General features: G+C 42.4%; 1 protein-coding gene across 1 annotated transcript in view; it reads left to right on the top strand.

Moving 5' to 3' along the window:
* Positions 1-7,930: 7,930 nt before the first annotated feature.
* The window catches only part of LOC110509184 (alpha-N-acetylgalactosaminide alpha-2,6-sialyltransferase 5), a 114,686-nt gene continuing 109,243 nt past the window's right edge, over positions 7,931-13,373 (top strand). Inside the window, exon 1 of the mRNA XM_036966673.1 lies at positions 7,931-8,143. Coding sequence (XP_036822568.1) covers positions 8,129-8,143 — 15 coding nt within the window. The 5' untranslated portion in view covers positions 7,931-8,128. The remainder of the gene's footprint in view (positions 8,144-13,373) is intronic.

Genomic DNA, 13,373 nt, shown 5'->3' with positions numbered 1-13,373 from the left:
GTGTCTGAGCTGTGTGCCAGTAGTTTAAACAGACCTCTGGTGGCATGTCTTGTGGGGTATATATGGGTGTCTGAGCTGTGTGTTAGTAGATTAAACAGACAGCTCATTGCATTCAACATGTCAATACCTCTCATAAATACAAGTAGTGATGAAGTCAATCTCTCCTCCACTTTGAGAAATTAACATGGATATTATTAATGTTAGTTCTCTGTGTAGATTTAAAGGCCGTGCCGTCCTGTTCTGATGTTGTAATTTTCTGAGGTGATTAGTGTTCTAAGCTGTTATGGCATCGTAAACACAAAATGCAAAATCCCAAAATGCACCCTATTCCCTAACTACTTTTTACCAGGGCCAATAGGGCTCTAAAGTAGTGTACTATGAAGGGAATAGGGCTCTAAAGTAGTGCACTATGAAGGGAATAGGGCTCTAAAGTAGTGTGCTATAAAGGGAATAGGGCTCTAAAGTAGTGTACTATGAAGGGAATATGGCTCTAAAGTAGTGTAGTATGAAGGGCCAATAGGGCTCTAAAGTAGTGTACTATGAAGGGAATAGGGCTCTAAAGTAGTGTACTATGAAGGGAATAGGGCTCTAAAGTAGTGTACTATGAAGGGACTAGGGCTCTAAAGTAGTGTACTATGAAGGGACTAGGGCTCTAAAGTAGTGTACTATGAAAGGAATAGGGCTCTATAGTAGTGTACTATGAAGGGAATAGGGCTCTAAAGTAGTGTACTATGAAGGGAATAGGGCTCTAAAGTAGAGGAATCGTAAAAACCTGCCGTATCAACACGGTGTTGTCACCACGGCAACAGGGATGCTGAGCGATTAGAGGCCCTGGTTCAGGATTACCATAATCAACCATGGGGAGAGAGAGAGTAGAGAGGGAGAGAGTAGAGAGAGAGGGAGAGAGAGAGAGAGAGACAGAGAGAGAGAGAGAGAGTAGAGAGAGAGAGAGTAGAGAGAGAGAGAGTAGAGAGAGAGAGTAGAGAGAGACAGAGAGAGAATAGTGAGAGAGAGAGTAGAGAGAGAGAGTAGAGAGAGAGAGAGTAGAGAGAGAGAGTAGAGAGAGAGAGTAGAGAGAGAGAGTAGAGAGAGACAGAGAGATAATAGTGAGAGAGAGAGTAGAGAGAGAGAGTAGAGAGAGAGAGTAGAGAGAGACAGAGAGAGAATAGTGAGAGAGAGAGTAGAGAGAGAGAGTAGAGAGAGAGAGAGTAGAGAGAGAGAGTAGAGAGAGAGAGTAGAGAGAGACAGAGAGATAATAGTGAGAGAGAGAGTAGAGAGAGAGAGTAGAGAGAGAGAGAGAGTAGAGAGAGAGAGAGAGACATTTTTTTGTTGCTTTTCTTTCAAAAACAAACACATTCCCAAGTGACCCCAAACCACTGAACGGCAGTGCATACTTGGCGGCAGGTAGCTTAGAGAGAGAGTAGAGAGAGAGAGAGTAGAGAGAGAGAGAGAGTAGAGAGAGAGAGAGAGAGAGTAGAGAGAGAGAGAGAGAGAATAGTGAGAGAGAGAGTAGAGAGAGAGAGAGAGAGAATAGTGTGAGAGAGAGAATAGTGTGAGATCTATATATATATATATATATATATATATATATATATATATATATATATATATATATATATATATATATATATAGAGAGAGAGAGAGAGATCACACAGACCCACAAAGAATTGAAAGAAAAGTCTAACATTGATTATCTGAAAGGTGAAATAGAAGATGTTTGTCCCGTTGCCATGAAAACAGGGCAACAAGTGTAGCACAAACATTGTAAATACAACCTATATTTATCTGTTTACTCATCTGCACTAGTTTCCCTCTAGGTTACAGAGAGCTGGTAGTCCCATCCACCAAACTACCAGGTGTGTGGTATAGAGGAGATGGACCCACTGGTTGCCCTCTAGGTTACAGAGAGCTGGTAGTCCCATCCACCACACTACCAGGTGGGTGGTATTGAGGAGACAGACCCACTGGTTGTCCTCTAGGTTACAGAGAGCTGGTAGTCCCATCCACCACACTACCAGGTGGGTGGTATAGAGGAGATGGACCCACTCATTGCCCTCTAGGTGACAGAGAGCTGGTAGTCCCATCCACCAAACTAGCAGGTGGGTGTTATAGAGGAGATGTACCCACTCATTGCCCTCTAGGTGACAGAGAGCTGGTAGTCCCATCCACCAAACTACCAGGTGGGTGGTATAGAGGAGATGGACCCACTGGTTGTCCTCTAGGTTACAGAGAGCTGGTAGTCCCATCCACCACACTACCAGGTGGGTGGTATAGAGGAGATGGACCCACTAGTTTCCCTCTAGGTTACAGAGAGCTGGTAGTCCCATCCACCACACTACCAGGTGGGTGGTATAGAGGAGATGGACCCACTGGTTGTCCTCTAGGTTACAGAGAGCTGGTAGTCCCATCCACCACACTACCAGGTGGGTGGTATAGAGGAGATGGACCCACTAGTTTCCCTCTAGGTTACAGAGAGCTGGTAGTCCCATCCACCACACTACCAGGTGGGTGGTATAGAGGAGATGTACCCACTGGTTGTCCTCTAGGTTACAGAGAGCTGGTAGTCCCATCCACCACACTACCAGGTGGGTGGTATAGAGGAGATGGACCCACTGGTTGTACTCTAGGTTACAGAGAGCTGGTAGTCCCATCCACCACACTACCAGGTGGGTTGTATAGAGGAGATGGACCCACTGGTTGTCCTCTAGGTTACAGAGAGCTGGTAGTCCCATCCACCACACTACCAGGTGGGTGGTATAGAGGAGATGGACCCACTGGTTGTCCTCTAGGTTACAGAGAGGTGGTAGTCCCATCCACCACACTACCAGGTGTGTGGTATAGAGGAGATGGACCCACTGGTTGCCCTCTAGGTTACAGAGAGCTGGTAGTCCCATCCACCACACTACCAGGTGGGTGGTATAGAGGAGATGGACCCACTGGTTGCCCTCTAGGTTACAGAGAGCTGGTAGTCCCATCCACCACACTACCAGGTGGGTGGTATAGAGGAGATGGACCCACTGGTTGTCCTCTAGGTTACAGAGAGCTGGTCGTCCCATCCACCACACTACCAGGTGGGTGGTATAGAGGAGATGGACCTACTGGTTGCCCTCTAGGTTACAGAGAGCTGGTAGTCCCATCCACCACACTACCAGGTGGGTGGTATAGAGGAGATGGACCCACTGGTTGTCCTCTAGGTTACAGAAATTGGCTAGAAATTCAAAAGGAAATGATCTAAACAGAGAAAAATGTCCTCCTGTGTGCTACCTATATCATCCCACTAGAATCACCCATACTTTAATGAAGACAGCTTCTCCATCCTGGGGGGGAGATCAATCATTTCCAGGCCCAGGGACATGTACTAGTCTGTGGCGACCTAAATGCCAGAACTGGACAAGAACCTGACATCCTCAGCACACAGGGGGACAAACACCTGCCTGGAGGTGACAGCATTCCCTCCCCCATACGCCCCCCTAGGCACAACTATGACAACATAACCAACAAAACAGGTCACAACTCCTGCAGCTCTGTCAGATAATGGGTATGTACATAGTCAAAGGTAGGCTTCGAGGGGACTCCTACGGTAGTTAGCTCAACTCTTGGCAGTAGTTCTGTAGACTACTTTATCACTGACCTCAACCCAGAGTGTCTCAGTGTTCACAGTCAGTCCACTGACACCCCTATCAGACCACAGCAAAATCACAGTCTACTTGAACAGAGCTATGCTCAGTCATGAGGCATCAAAGCCAAATGAACTGAATAATATTAAGAAATGCTATAGATGGAAGGAAAGTAGTGTGGAAATCTGCCAAAAAACAATTAGGCAACAACAAATTCAAACCTTTCTAGACAATTTTCGGGACAAACAGGTGTAGACCTCACAGTGAAATGCTTATTTACAGGCTCTAAGCAACAGTGCAAAAAAGGTATTCGTTGAACAATAGGTAGGTAAAGAAATAAAAACAACAGTAAGCTGCCTTTTGGGGGCTCCCCCCACCACCTTCCAGTGATTGATGGACTGGTTTCTCTGTCCCCATCGCGTGTACGCGGTTGTCTACCTCGATGATATTTTAATCCATGGGAGTGAGTGGGAGACCCATCTAAACCAGGTGAGCGTAATAGTGCAGGCCTTACGAGGTGTGGGGCTAACAGCTAACCCAAGGAAATGTCTGCGGGAGGCTGAGTACCTGGGGTACACGATCGGGAGGAGATGTGTAAAACCCCAGGTGAAGAAAGTGGAGACGATTTGGGACTGGCTTCGCCCCCTCACCAAGAATCAGGTACAAACCACTGGTGGTTCAGACCGATGCGTCCAAAACAGGGGTGGGTGTCGTCCTATCACAGCTACAAGAAGGTGAGGAACACCCAGTCATTAGTCGGAAGCTGTTGCCACGGGAACCAAGACATTCCACTGTGGAGAAAGAATGTCTTGCGATTAAGTGGGCACTGGAGATGCTGAAATATTAGTAATTGGGACGGTACTTAACCCTCGTGGCAGACCATGCACCCCTGGTTTGGATGTCACGGAACAAGGACAGTATCGTCCGGGTCACCTGCTGGTTCCCCTACAGCCCTTTGCTTTCTCTGTCGTCCACAGATCAGGTGTGGCCGATGGAAATGCAGATGTCTTCTCCAGGAGGGATACTCTAGGGAGCTGGACCGCCCCTCCCGGTCGGAGCTGAGGAGGTGAGTGGAGTGGTGATTAACGGAAGATATCTTGCACCCCTGCTGGCTCCACCCCCCTGATCCTTATATGGACTTCCTGCCCTCACGAGGCAAGCCAGTGGATCATTAAGCCGTTGAGTGCTTGGGGATAAAAGAGGAAGCGGGCTGCACAAAGAGGGAAAGGACCGAGAGGGAAACGCGTGTTTTTGAGAGTGTGAGAAGCGGGAGAATTATCAGTACGATTACCTGTTGTGAACTGGTTGCTGGATCCCTCCCCCCTTCCCACCATGTGCAAATATACCCAATAAATTCTCCATTTGCATTCTAATTGTGCTCCCTGTAAGTGTTTGGTTGTTGAACTTGATGAAATGGAAACCCCACCCCCTTGAGCCTGCTACAATATATACAGTAAAACTATGATATATTATATCTATGGTAGTACCTGTCCCATATGGATATATACAGTAAAACTATGATTATATTATATCTATGGTAGTACCTGTCCCATAGATATATACAGTAAAACGGTGATATATTATATCTATTGTAGTACCTGTCCCATATAGATATATACAGTAAAACTATGATGTGTTATATCTATGGTAGTACCTGTCCCATAGATATATACAGTGAAACTATGATATATTATATCTATGGTAGTACCTGTCCCATATGGATATATACAGTAAAACTATGATGTGTTATATCTATGGTAGTACCTGTCCCATATAGATATATACAGTAAAACTATGATATATTATATCTATGGTAGTACCTGTCCCATATGGATATATACAGTAAAACTATGATGTGTTATATCTATGGTAGTACCTGTCCCATATAGATATATACAGTAAAACTATGATGTGTTATATCTATGGTAGTACCTGTCCCATATAGATACAGTATATACAGTAAAACTATATATTATATCTATTGTAGTACCTGTCCCATATTGAAATATATAGTAAAACTATGATATGTTATATCGATTGTAAATTGCCTGTCCCATATGGATATATACAGTAAAACTATGATGTGTTATATCTATGGTAGTACCTGTCCCATATAGATACAGTATATACAGTAAAACTATGATTATATTATATCTATGGTAGTACCTGTCCCATATAGATATATACAGTAAAACTATGATATATTATATCTATGGTAGTACCTGTCCCATATGGATATATACAGTAAAACTATGATGTGTTATATCTATGGTAGTACCTGTCCCATATAGATATATACAGTAAAACTATGATATATTATATCTATGGTAGTACCTGTCCCATATGGATATATACAGTGAAACTATGATATATTCTATCTATGGTAGTACCTGTCTCATATGGATATATACAGTAAAACTATGATATATTATATCTATGGTAGTACCTGTCCCATATAGATATATACAGTAAAACTATGATTATATTCTATCTATTGTAGTACCTGTCCCATATTGAAATATATAGTAAAACTATGATATATTATATCTATTGTAGTACCTGTCCCATATGGATATATACAGTAAAACTATGATATATTATATCTATTGTAGTACCTGTCCCATATGGATATATACAGTGAAACTATGATATATTCTATCTACTGTAGTACCTGTCCCATATGGATATATACAGTAAAACTATGATGTGTTATATCTATGGTAGTACCTGTCCCATATAGATACAGTATATACAGTAAAACTATATATTATATCTATTGTAGTACCTGTCCCATATAGATATATACAGTAAAACTATGATATATTCTATCTATTGTAGTACCGGTCCCATATTGAAATATACAGTAAAACTATGATATATTCTATCTATTGTAGTACCTGTCCCATATGGATATATACAGTAAAACTATGATATATTATATCTATTGTAGTACCTGTCCCATATGGATATATACAGTAAAACTATATATTATATCTATTGTAGTACCTGTCTCATATTGATATATACAGTAAAACGGATATATTCTATCTATTGTAATTCGCCTGTCCCATATGGATATATACAGTAAAACTATGATGTCGGCAACAATGTTCAGATACTAACAGTTAGTAATTGGGATAAGATCATATGTGTAACAGGCTGTGAAACAGGTTAGCTGACCTGTCATAAGAGTCTGCGACACCAATTCATCCCCTTGGACAGCAGCAACCAGCGTGAACTTAAAGATCGGCCGTCAGTTCAGAGAGAGTACCGTAGTCAGCGTGAACTGACAGAAAACGGACCCGAATTAAATTCAGAACCACAGAAAGCCCAGTGGTTCAGAACCACAGACAGCCCAGTGGTTCAGAACCACAGACAGCCCAGTGGAGTGGTTCAGAACCACAGACAGCCCAGTGGTTCAGAACCACAGACAGCCCAGTGGAGTGGTTCAGAACCACAGACAGCCCAGTGGTTCAGAACCACAGACAGCCCGGTGGGGTGGTTTAGAACCACAGACAGCCCGGTGGGGTGGTTCAGAACCACAGACAGCCCAGTGGAGTGGTTCAGAACCACAGACAGCCCAGTGGAGTGGTTCAGAACCACATACAGCCCAGTGGTTCAGAACCACAGACAGCCCAGTGGAGTGGTTCAGAACCACAGACAGCCCAGTGGAGTGGTTCAGAACCACAGACAGCCGAGTGGAGTGGTTCAGAACCACAGACAGCCCAGTGGTTCAGAACCACAGACAGCCCAGTGGAGTGGTTCAGAACCACAGACAGCCCAGTGGAGTGGTTCAGAACCACAGACAGCCGAGTGGTTCAGAACCACAGACAGCCCAGTGGAGTGGTTCAGAACCACAGACAGCCCAGTGGTTCAGAACCACAGACAGCCCAGTGGAGTGGTTCAGAACCACAGACAGCCGAGTGGTTCAGAACCACAGACAGCCCAGTGGAGTGGTTCAGAACCACAGACAGCCCAGTGGTTCAGAACCACAGACATCCCAGTGGTTCAGAACCACAGACAGCCCAGTGGTTAGCGCAGATCGGCCGCGGATTTAGCACCAATTACGTGGACAGCACCTTTTTGACGGCTCAAAATAAACCGAAATATGTCTGTGTGGTTACTGTGGTTACGGTGGCTCTGCACTGTATTCCAGCATCCCTATTGATTACAGATACATGTTGATGCTTGCTTTCTACTTCAGACGTGAACACAGTCAACTTTAAGACCACGCAGTACTCCCAACAGGCAACATCTGTCCCGTCAGCTATGAATCGCGGCACTTGGCTTTCAGTCCATTTCTATACAGGCAGAAGGTGATGTGACTGACACACACAGGATCTGCTAGAAACACAACACATCACAACACCATACCGATAATGACGGGGTGAAGGTGGTGGGATGCGAGAAGATATTATTCCGCCGGTATATATTCAACTGATTTATACCATGAGGAAAAGTGGAGCTACACGTGCACACAGTGGGAAATAAGACGACAAGGTGCTGCAAAATGAAGCCACCTATGGTAAGAGCTCGTATAACTATTATTGTCGTGGTGTGCCTATTCTTAGGCTATTACTGCCTGTCTGCACAATTGAACAATTAGTCTCTACAGAAGGTATGTTCCTTCTAGCCGCCATGTAGTCAGTCTCCTGTAGTTTACTGTTCAGTGCCTGTAACCTAGTGTTCACTAGCTGTTCTCGGCTGAAAAGGAGATGACTGCAGTGCTTTGAACAATACCTAGTGAATTATTAAGAAATATGTTAACATGGAATTTACAGTCAGGTCACTCGTGGTACAAGTCGACGTCCGGAGCGGCAGGTAATCTAGTGGTTAGAGCGTTGGGTCAGTTACGGAAAGGTTGCTGGATCGAATCCCGAACTGCTAAGGTAAAAATATGTCGTTAACAAGGCCGTTATCTCACTGTTCCCCGGTACGCCGTTATTGTAGGAAGTAGTTCTGCGACTTGCCGAGTTAAATAAAAGAAATCCATCGATGTCAGAGGACATCGGGAAATTGGCCACTAGAGTTTAGTTTCAAGTAGGTTTCCGTTTTGCAAAATGTATGGCGGATGTGTCTAATCGTATTACCATGTGGTTCCCAAACTTTTTATAGTCCCGTACCCCTTCAAACATTCAACCTCCAGCTGCGTACCCCCTCTAGCACCAGGGTCAGATCACTCTCAAATGTTGTTTTTTTGCCATCATTGTAAACCTGCCACACAAACACTGTACGATACATTTATTAAACATAAGAATGAGTGTGAGTTTTTGTCACAACCCGCCTCGTGCGAAGTGACAAAGAGCTGTTATAGGACCAGGGCACAAAACATAATAATAATCAATACTTTTGCTCTTTATTTAACCATCTTACATATAAAACCTTAATTTGTCATCGAAAATTGTGAATAACTCACCACAGGTTAATGAGAAGGGTGTGCTTGAAAGGATGCAAATAACTCTGCAATGTTGGGTTGTATCGGAAAGAGTCTCAGTCTGAAATCATTTTCCACACACGGTCTGTGCCTGTATTTAGTTTTCATGCTAGTGAGGGCTGAGAATCCACCCTCACATAGGTACATGGTTGCAAAGGGCATCAGTGTCTTAACAGCGCGATTTGCCAAGGCAGGATACTGAGCGCAGCCCAATCCAGAAATGTGGAAGTGGCTTCTGATTAAATTCATTTTTCACAAATCCGCTTGTTGCAATTTCAACGAGGCTGTCTTGTTCAGATATCGGTAAGTGGACTGGAGGCAGGGCATGAAAGGGATAACGAATCCAGTTGTTTGTGTCGTACCTGCGTAATTGCGCACCCAACTCAGTCAGGTGCTTCGCATTATCACATTTGACATTGTCCGTAAGCTTGAGTTCCTCTGCACACACAAAAAATCATACAATGATGGAAAGACTTGTTAATGCAGACAGAGAAGAGCTCCAACTTCTTATAGCTTCTCATAGCTTAACCAACTTAATCATATCCTCAATTTTGTCCCGCACATTGAATATAGTTGCGGAAAGCCTCTGTAATCCTAGATTCAGGTCATTCAGGCGAGAAAAACATCACCCAAATGTGTAGCCCCGTTGGAAAATATAAATGGACAGTTTGAAAATGTGTAGAATTATTTTTTGTTGGAAAAAAAACCATTTATTTATTTATTACTTTATAAAATGTGAATCACATTTTTATTTGGCCTACGCATTGCACATACCCCTGGGGGTACATCCCAATTTGGGAATAGCTGCCATAGGTTACAGGTTAAAATCCAGAAACCAAACCGTAACCCTTACCTTAACCAATCAGAGTTAATACCTCGGATTTCATAGGTTGCAAGTTCAAATCCAGCAATGGAAAATAGTTTTCGAGATGTTTGTTTTGGAAACCTTAACCTTTACCTCAACCGTTCAACCATTCAGAATTAATGCCTAAACTTTAAAAATGTGATGTTTGAGAAACATGGATAAACGTCTAATTGTGACATGACACTATATTTCATTTCTTGTTTTAATTAAATGTCTTATTTTCTACATATTAATGTAATGCCTGTTTCAATTGTTCTCTAAGATGCAAAGAGCTGGTATACACTGAGTGTACAAAATATTAGGGACACCTGCTCTTTCCATCACATAAACTGACCAGGTAATTCCAGGTGAAAGCTATGATCCCTTATTGATGTCACCTGTTAAATCCACTTCAATCAGTGTAGATGAAGAGGAGGAGACCAGTTAAAGAAGGATTTTTAAGCCTTGAGACAAATCAAATCAAATGTATTTATATAACCCTTCTTACATCAGCTGATATCTCAAAGTGCTGTACAGAAACGCAGCCTAAAACCCCAAACAGAAAGCAATGCAGGTGTAGAAGCACAGTGGCTAGGAAAAACTCCCTAGAAAGGCCAAAACCTAGGAAGAAACCTAGAGAGGAACCAGGCTATGTGGGGTGGCCAGTCCTCTTCTGGATGTGCCGGGTGGAGATTATAGCAGAACATGGCCAAGATGTTCAAATGTTCATAAATGACCAGCATGGTCAAATAATAGTAATCACAGTGAACAGGTCAGGGTTCCATAGCCGGAGGCAGAACAGTTGAAACTGGAGCAGCAGCACGGCCAGGTGGACTGGGGACAGCAAGGAGTCATCATGCCAGGTAGTCCTGAGGCATGGTCCTAGGGCTCAGGTCCTCAGAGAGAGAGAAAGAGAGAATTAGAGAGAGCATACTTAAATTCACACAGGACACCGGAGAAGACAGGAGAAATACTCCAGATATAACAGACTGACCCTAGCCCCCCCGACACATAAACTACTGCGGCATAAATACTGGAGGCTGAGACAGACACATAAGATATGGATCATCCAGAGTGTGAATGGGCAAAGACAAAATATGTAAGTGCTGTTGATCAGAGTATGGTGGTAGGTGCCAGGCACACTGGTTTTAAGTGTGTCAAGAACTGCAACGCTGCTGGGTTTTCCAAACTCAACAGTTTCCCGTGTGTATCAAGAATGGTCCACCACCCAAAAAGACATCCAGGCAACTTGACAACATGGGCCAGCATCCCTGTGGAACGCTTTCTACACCTTCTACAAGGTCCATGCCCCAACATATTGAGGCTGTTCTGAGGACAACCGGATGCAACTCAATATTAGGAATGTGTTCCTAATGTTTTGTACACTCAGTGTACGTACCTGCTCTGTTGATGACGTTACATTATAAACACTACCGTATGGATACCTGCTATGCCTGTGAGATATGTGATGAGAATTATATTGTGCTTACTAGATAAATATAAAAGTGACAAGCCAGACATTCTGATTGGACCTTCAACCTTCATAAACAACATGTCATCTGCATTCAGACAGACATTCTGATTGGACCTTCAACCTTCATAAACAACATGTCATCTGCATACAGCAAACACTTGATTTCAGTGTTGTGTAGTGTGAGACCAGGCGCTGCAGATTCTTTTCCTGTTTTGGCCAATTCATTCATGTAGATGTTAAATAGTGTTGGACTTATTGGGCAGCCCTGTTTCACTCCACACCCCTGAGCAAAGAAGTTTGTTTGTTTGATGCAAATTTTTATTTGTATTTATAAAAAAAAAAAAGTATATATATACAGTGCCTTGCGAAAGTATTCGGACCCCTTGAACTTTGCGACCGTTTGCCACATTTCAGGCTTCAAACATAAAGATATAAAACTGTATTTTTTTGTGAAGAATCAACAACAAGTGGGACACAATCATGAAGTGGAACGACATTTATTGGATATTTCAAACCTTTTTAACAAATCAAAAACTGAAAAATTGGGCCATGGACTTTACAGTGTCTCAGAACTTTTTGGAGTTTGTGCTACAGGATGCAAATTTCTATTTGAAAAAGCTAGCCTTTGCTTTCCTAACTGCCTGTGTTGTGTATATTGGTTCCTAACTTCCCTGAAAATGTATGTTGATATAGGACTTGTTTTACTGTTTTCACTGTGGATATAGCTACTTTTGTATCAGATTCAGACAGAATGTCAGTGAAATACAGTGAATTATAAGTGAAATAATCTGTCTGTAAACAATTGTTGGAAAAATGACTTGTGTCATGCAAAAAGTAGATGTCCTAACCGACTTGCCAAAACTATAGTTTGTTAACAAGACATTAGTGGAGTGGTTGAAAAAAAACTAGTTTTAATGACTCCAACCCAAGTGTACGTAAACTTCTGACTTCACCTGTATGTGGATTTATAGACACACACATTGTTACGGGACTTTTACGACCCTGTATAGTGTTTATGTTCAAGTTGTTCAAGGAATCTACATTGCTATAGTACATGAAATACAATCACATTCTATTCCAGAATAAGATTGTAGTTCTGTGGGGAACCTATTCCATCAATGATATTCCAAGATTAGCTTCATATTGACCTTTTATTCTATACAATATATATATATATATATTTTGGGGGTTAGTACAGAAAGAGAAATCTGAGTGGAAAAGGGTCTTTCTTTTTGTGTGTAGCAGCAGAGCCAGTATTTCTTGAGATTACTCTAGTCCCTGCGAGGACACAGTGTGTGTGTGTGTGTGTCTGTTGGCACACAGTGTGTGTGTGTCTGTTGGCACACAGTGTGTGTGTTTGTGTGTGTTTCTGCGGGGACAATACAACCACTCAGATGTTCCAATGGATACTTAGCAGACCGTAATCTGGGTAATCTGTCAACATCTCTGCTGTGTGTTTGACTGTCTATGTGATTGTGTGTGTGTTCCTCCGGTAGCTCTCTCTCCCTCACTCTCTCACTCTCTCTCTCCCTCACTCTCAATTCAAGGGGCTTTATTGGCATGGGAAACATGTGTTAACATTGCCAGAACAAGTGAGGTAGATAATATACAAAAGTGAAATAAACAATTAAAATTAAGAGTAAACATTACACATACAGAAGTTTCAAAACAATAAAGACATTACAAATGTAATGTTATATATATATATATAATAATTTTGCACGCCCAATTTTTCAGTTTTTGATTTGTTAAAAAAGTTAGAAATATCCAATAAATGTCGTTCCACTTCATGATTGTGTCCCACTTGTTGTTGATTCTTCACAAAAAAATACAGTTTTATATCTTTATGTTTGAAGCCTGAAATGTGGCAAAAGGTCGCAAAGTTCAAGGGGGCCGAATACTTTCGCAAGGCACTGTATATATATATATACAAATGTCATATTATATATATATATATATATACAGTGTTTTAACAATGTACAAATGGTTAAAGTACACAAGGG

Source organism: Oncorhynchus mykiss, chromosome 28 (assembly GCF_013265735.2).
Source record: "Oncorhynchus mykiss isolate Arlee chromosome 28, USDA_OmykA_1.1, whole genome shotgun sequence".
NCBI classification, from domain to species: domain Eukaryota; kingdom Metazoa; phylum Chordata; class Actinopteri; order Salmoniformes; family Salmonidae; genus Oncorhynchus; species Oncorhynchus mykiss.
The sequence above is the reverse complement of the archived record's forward strand: the minus strand, read 5'-3'. Positions and strand labels throughout refer to the sequence as shown.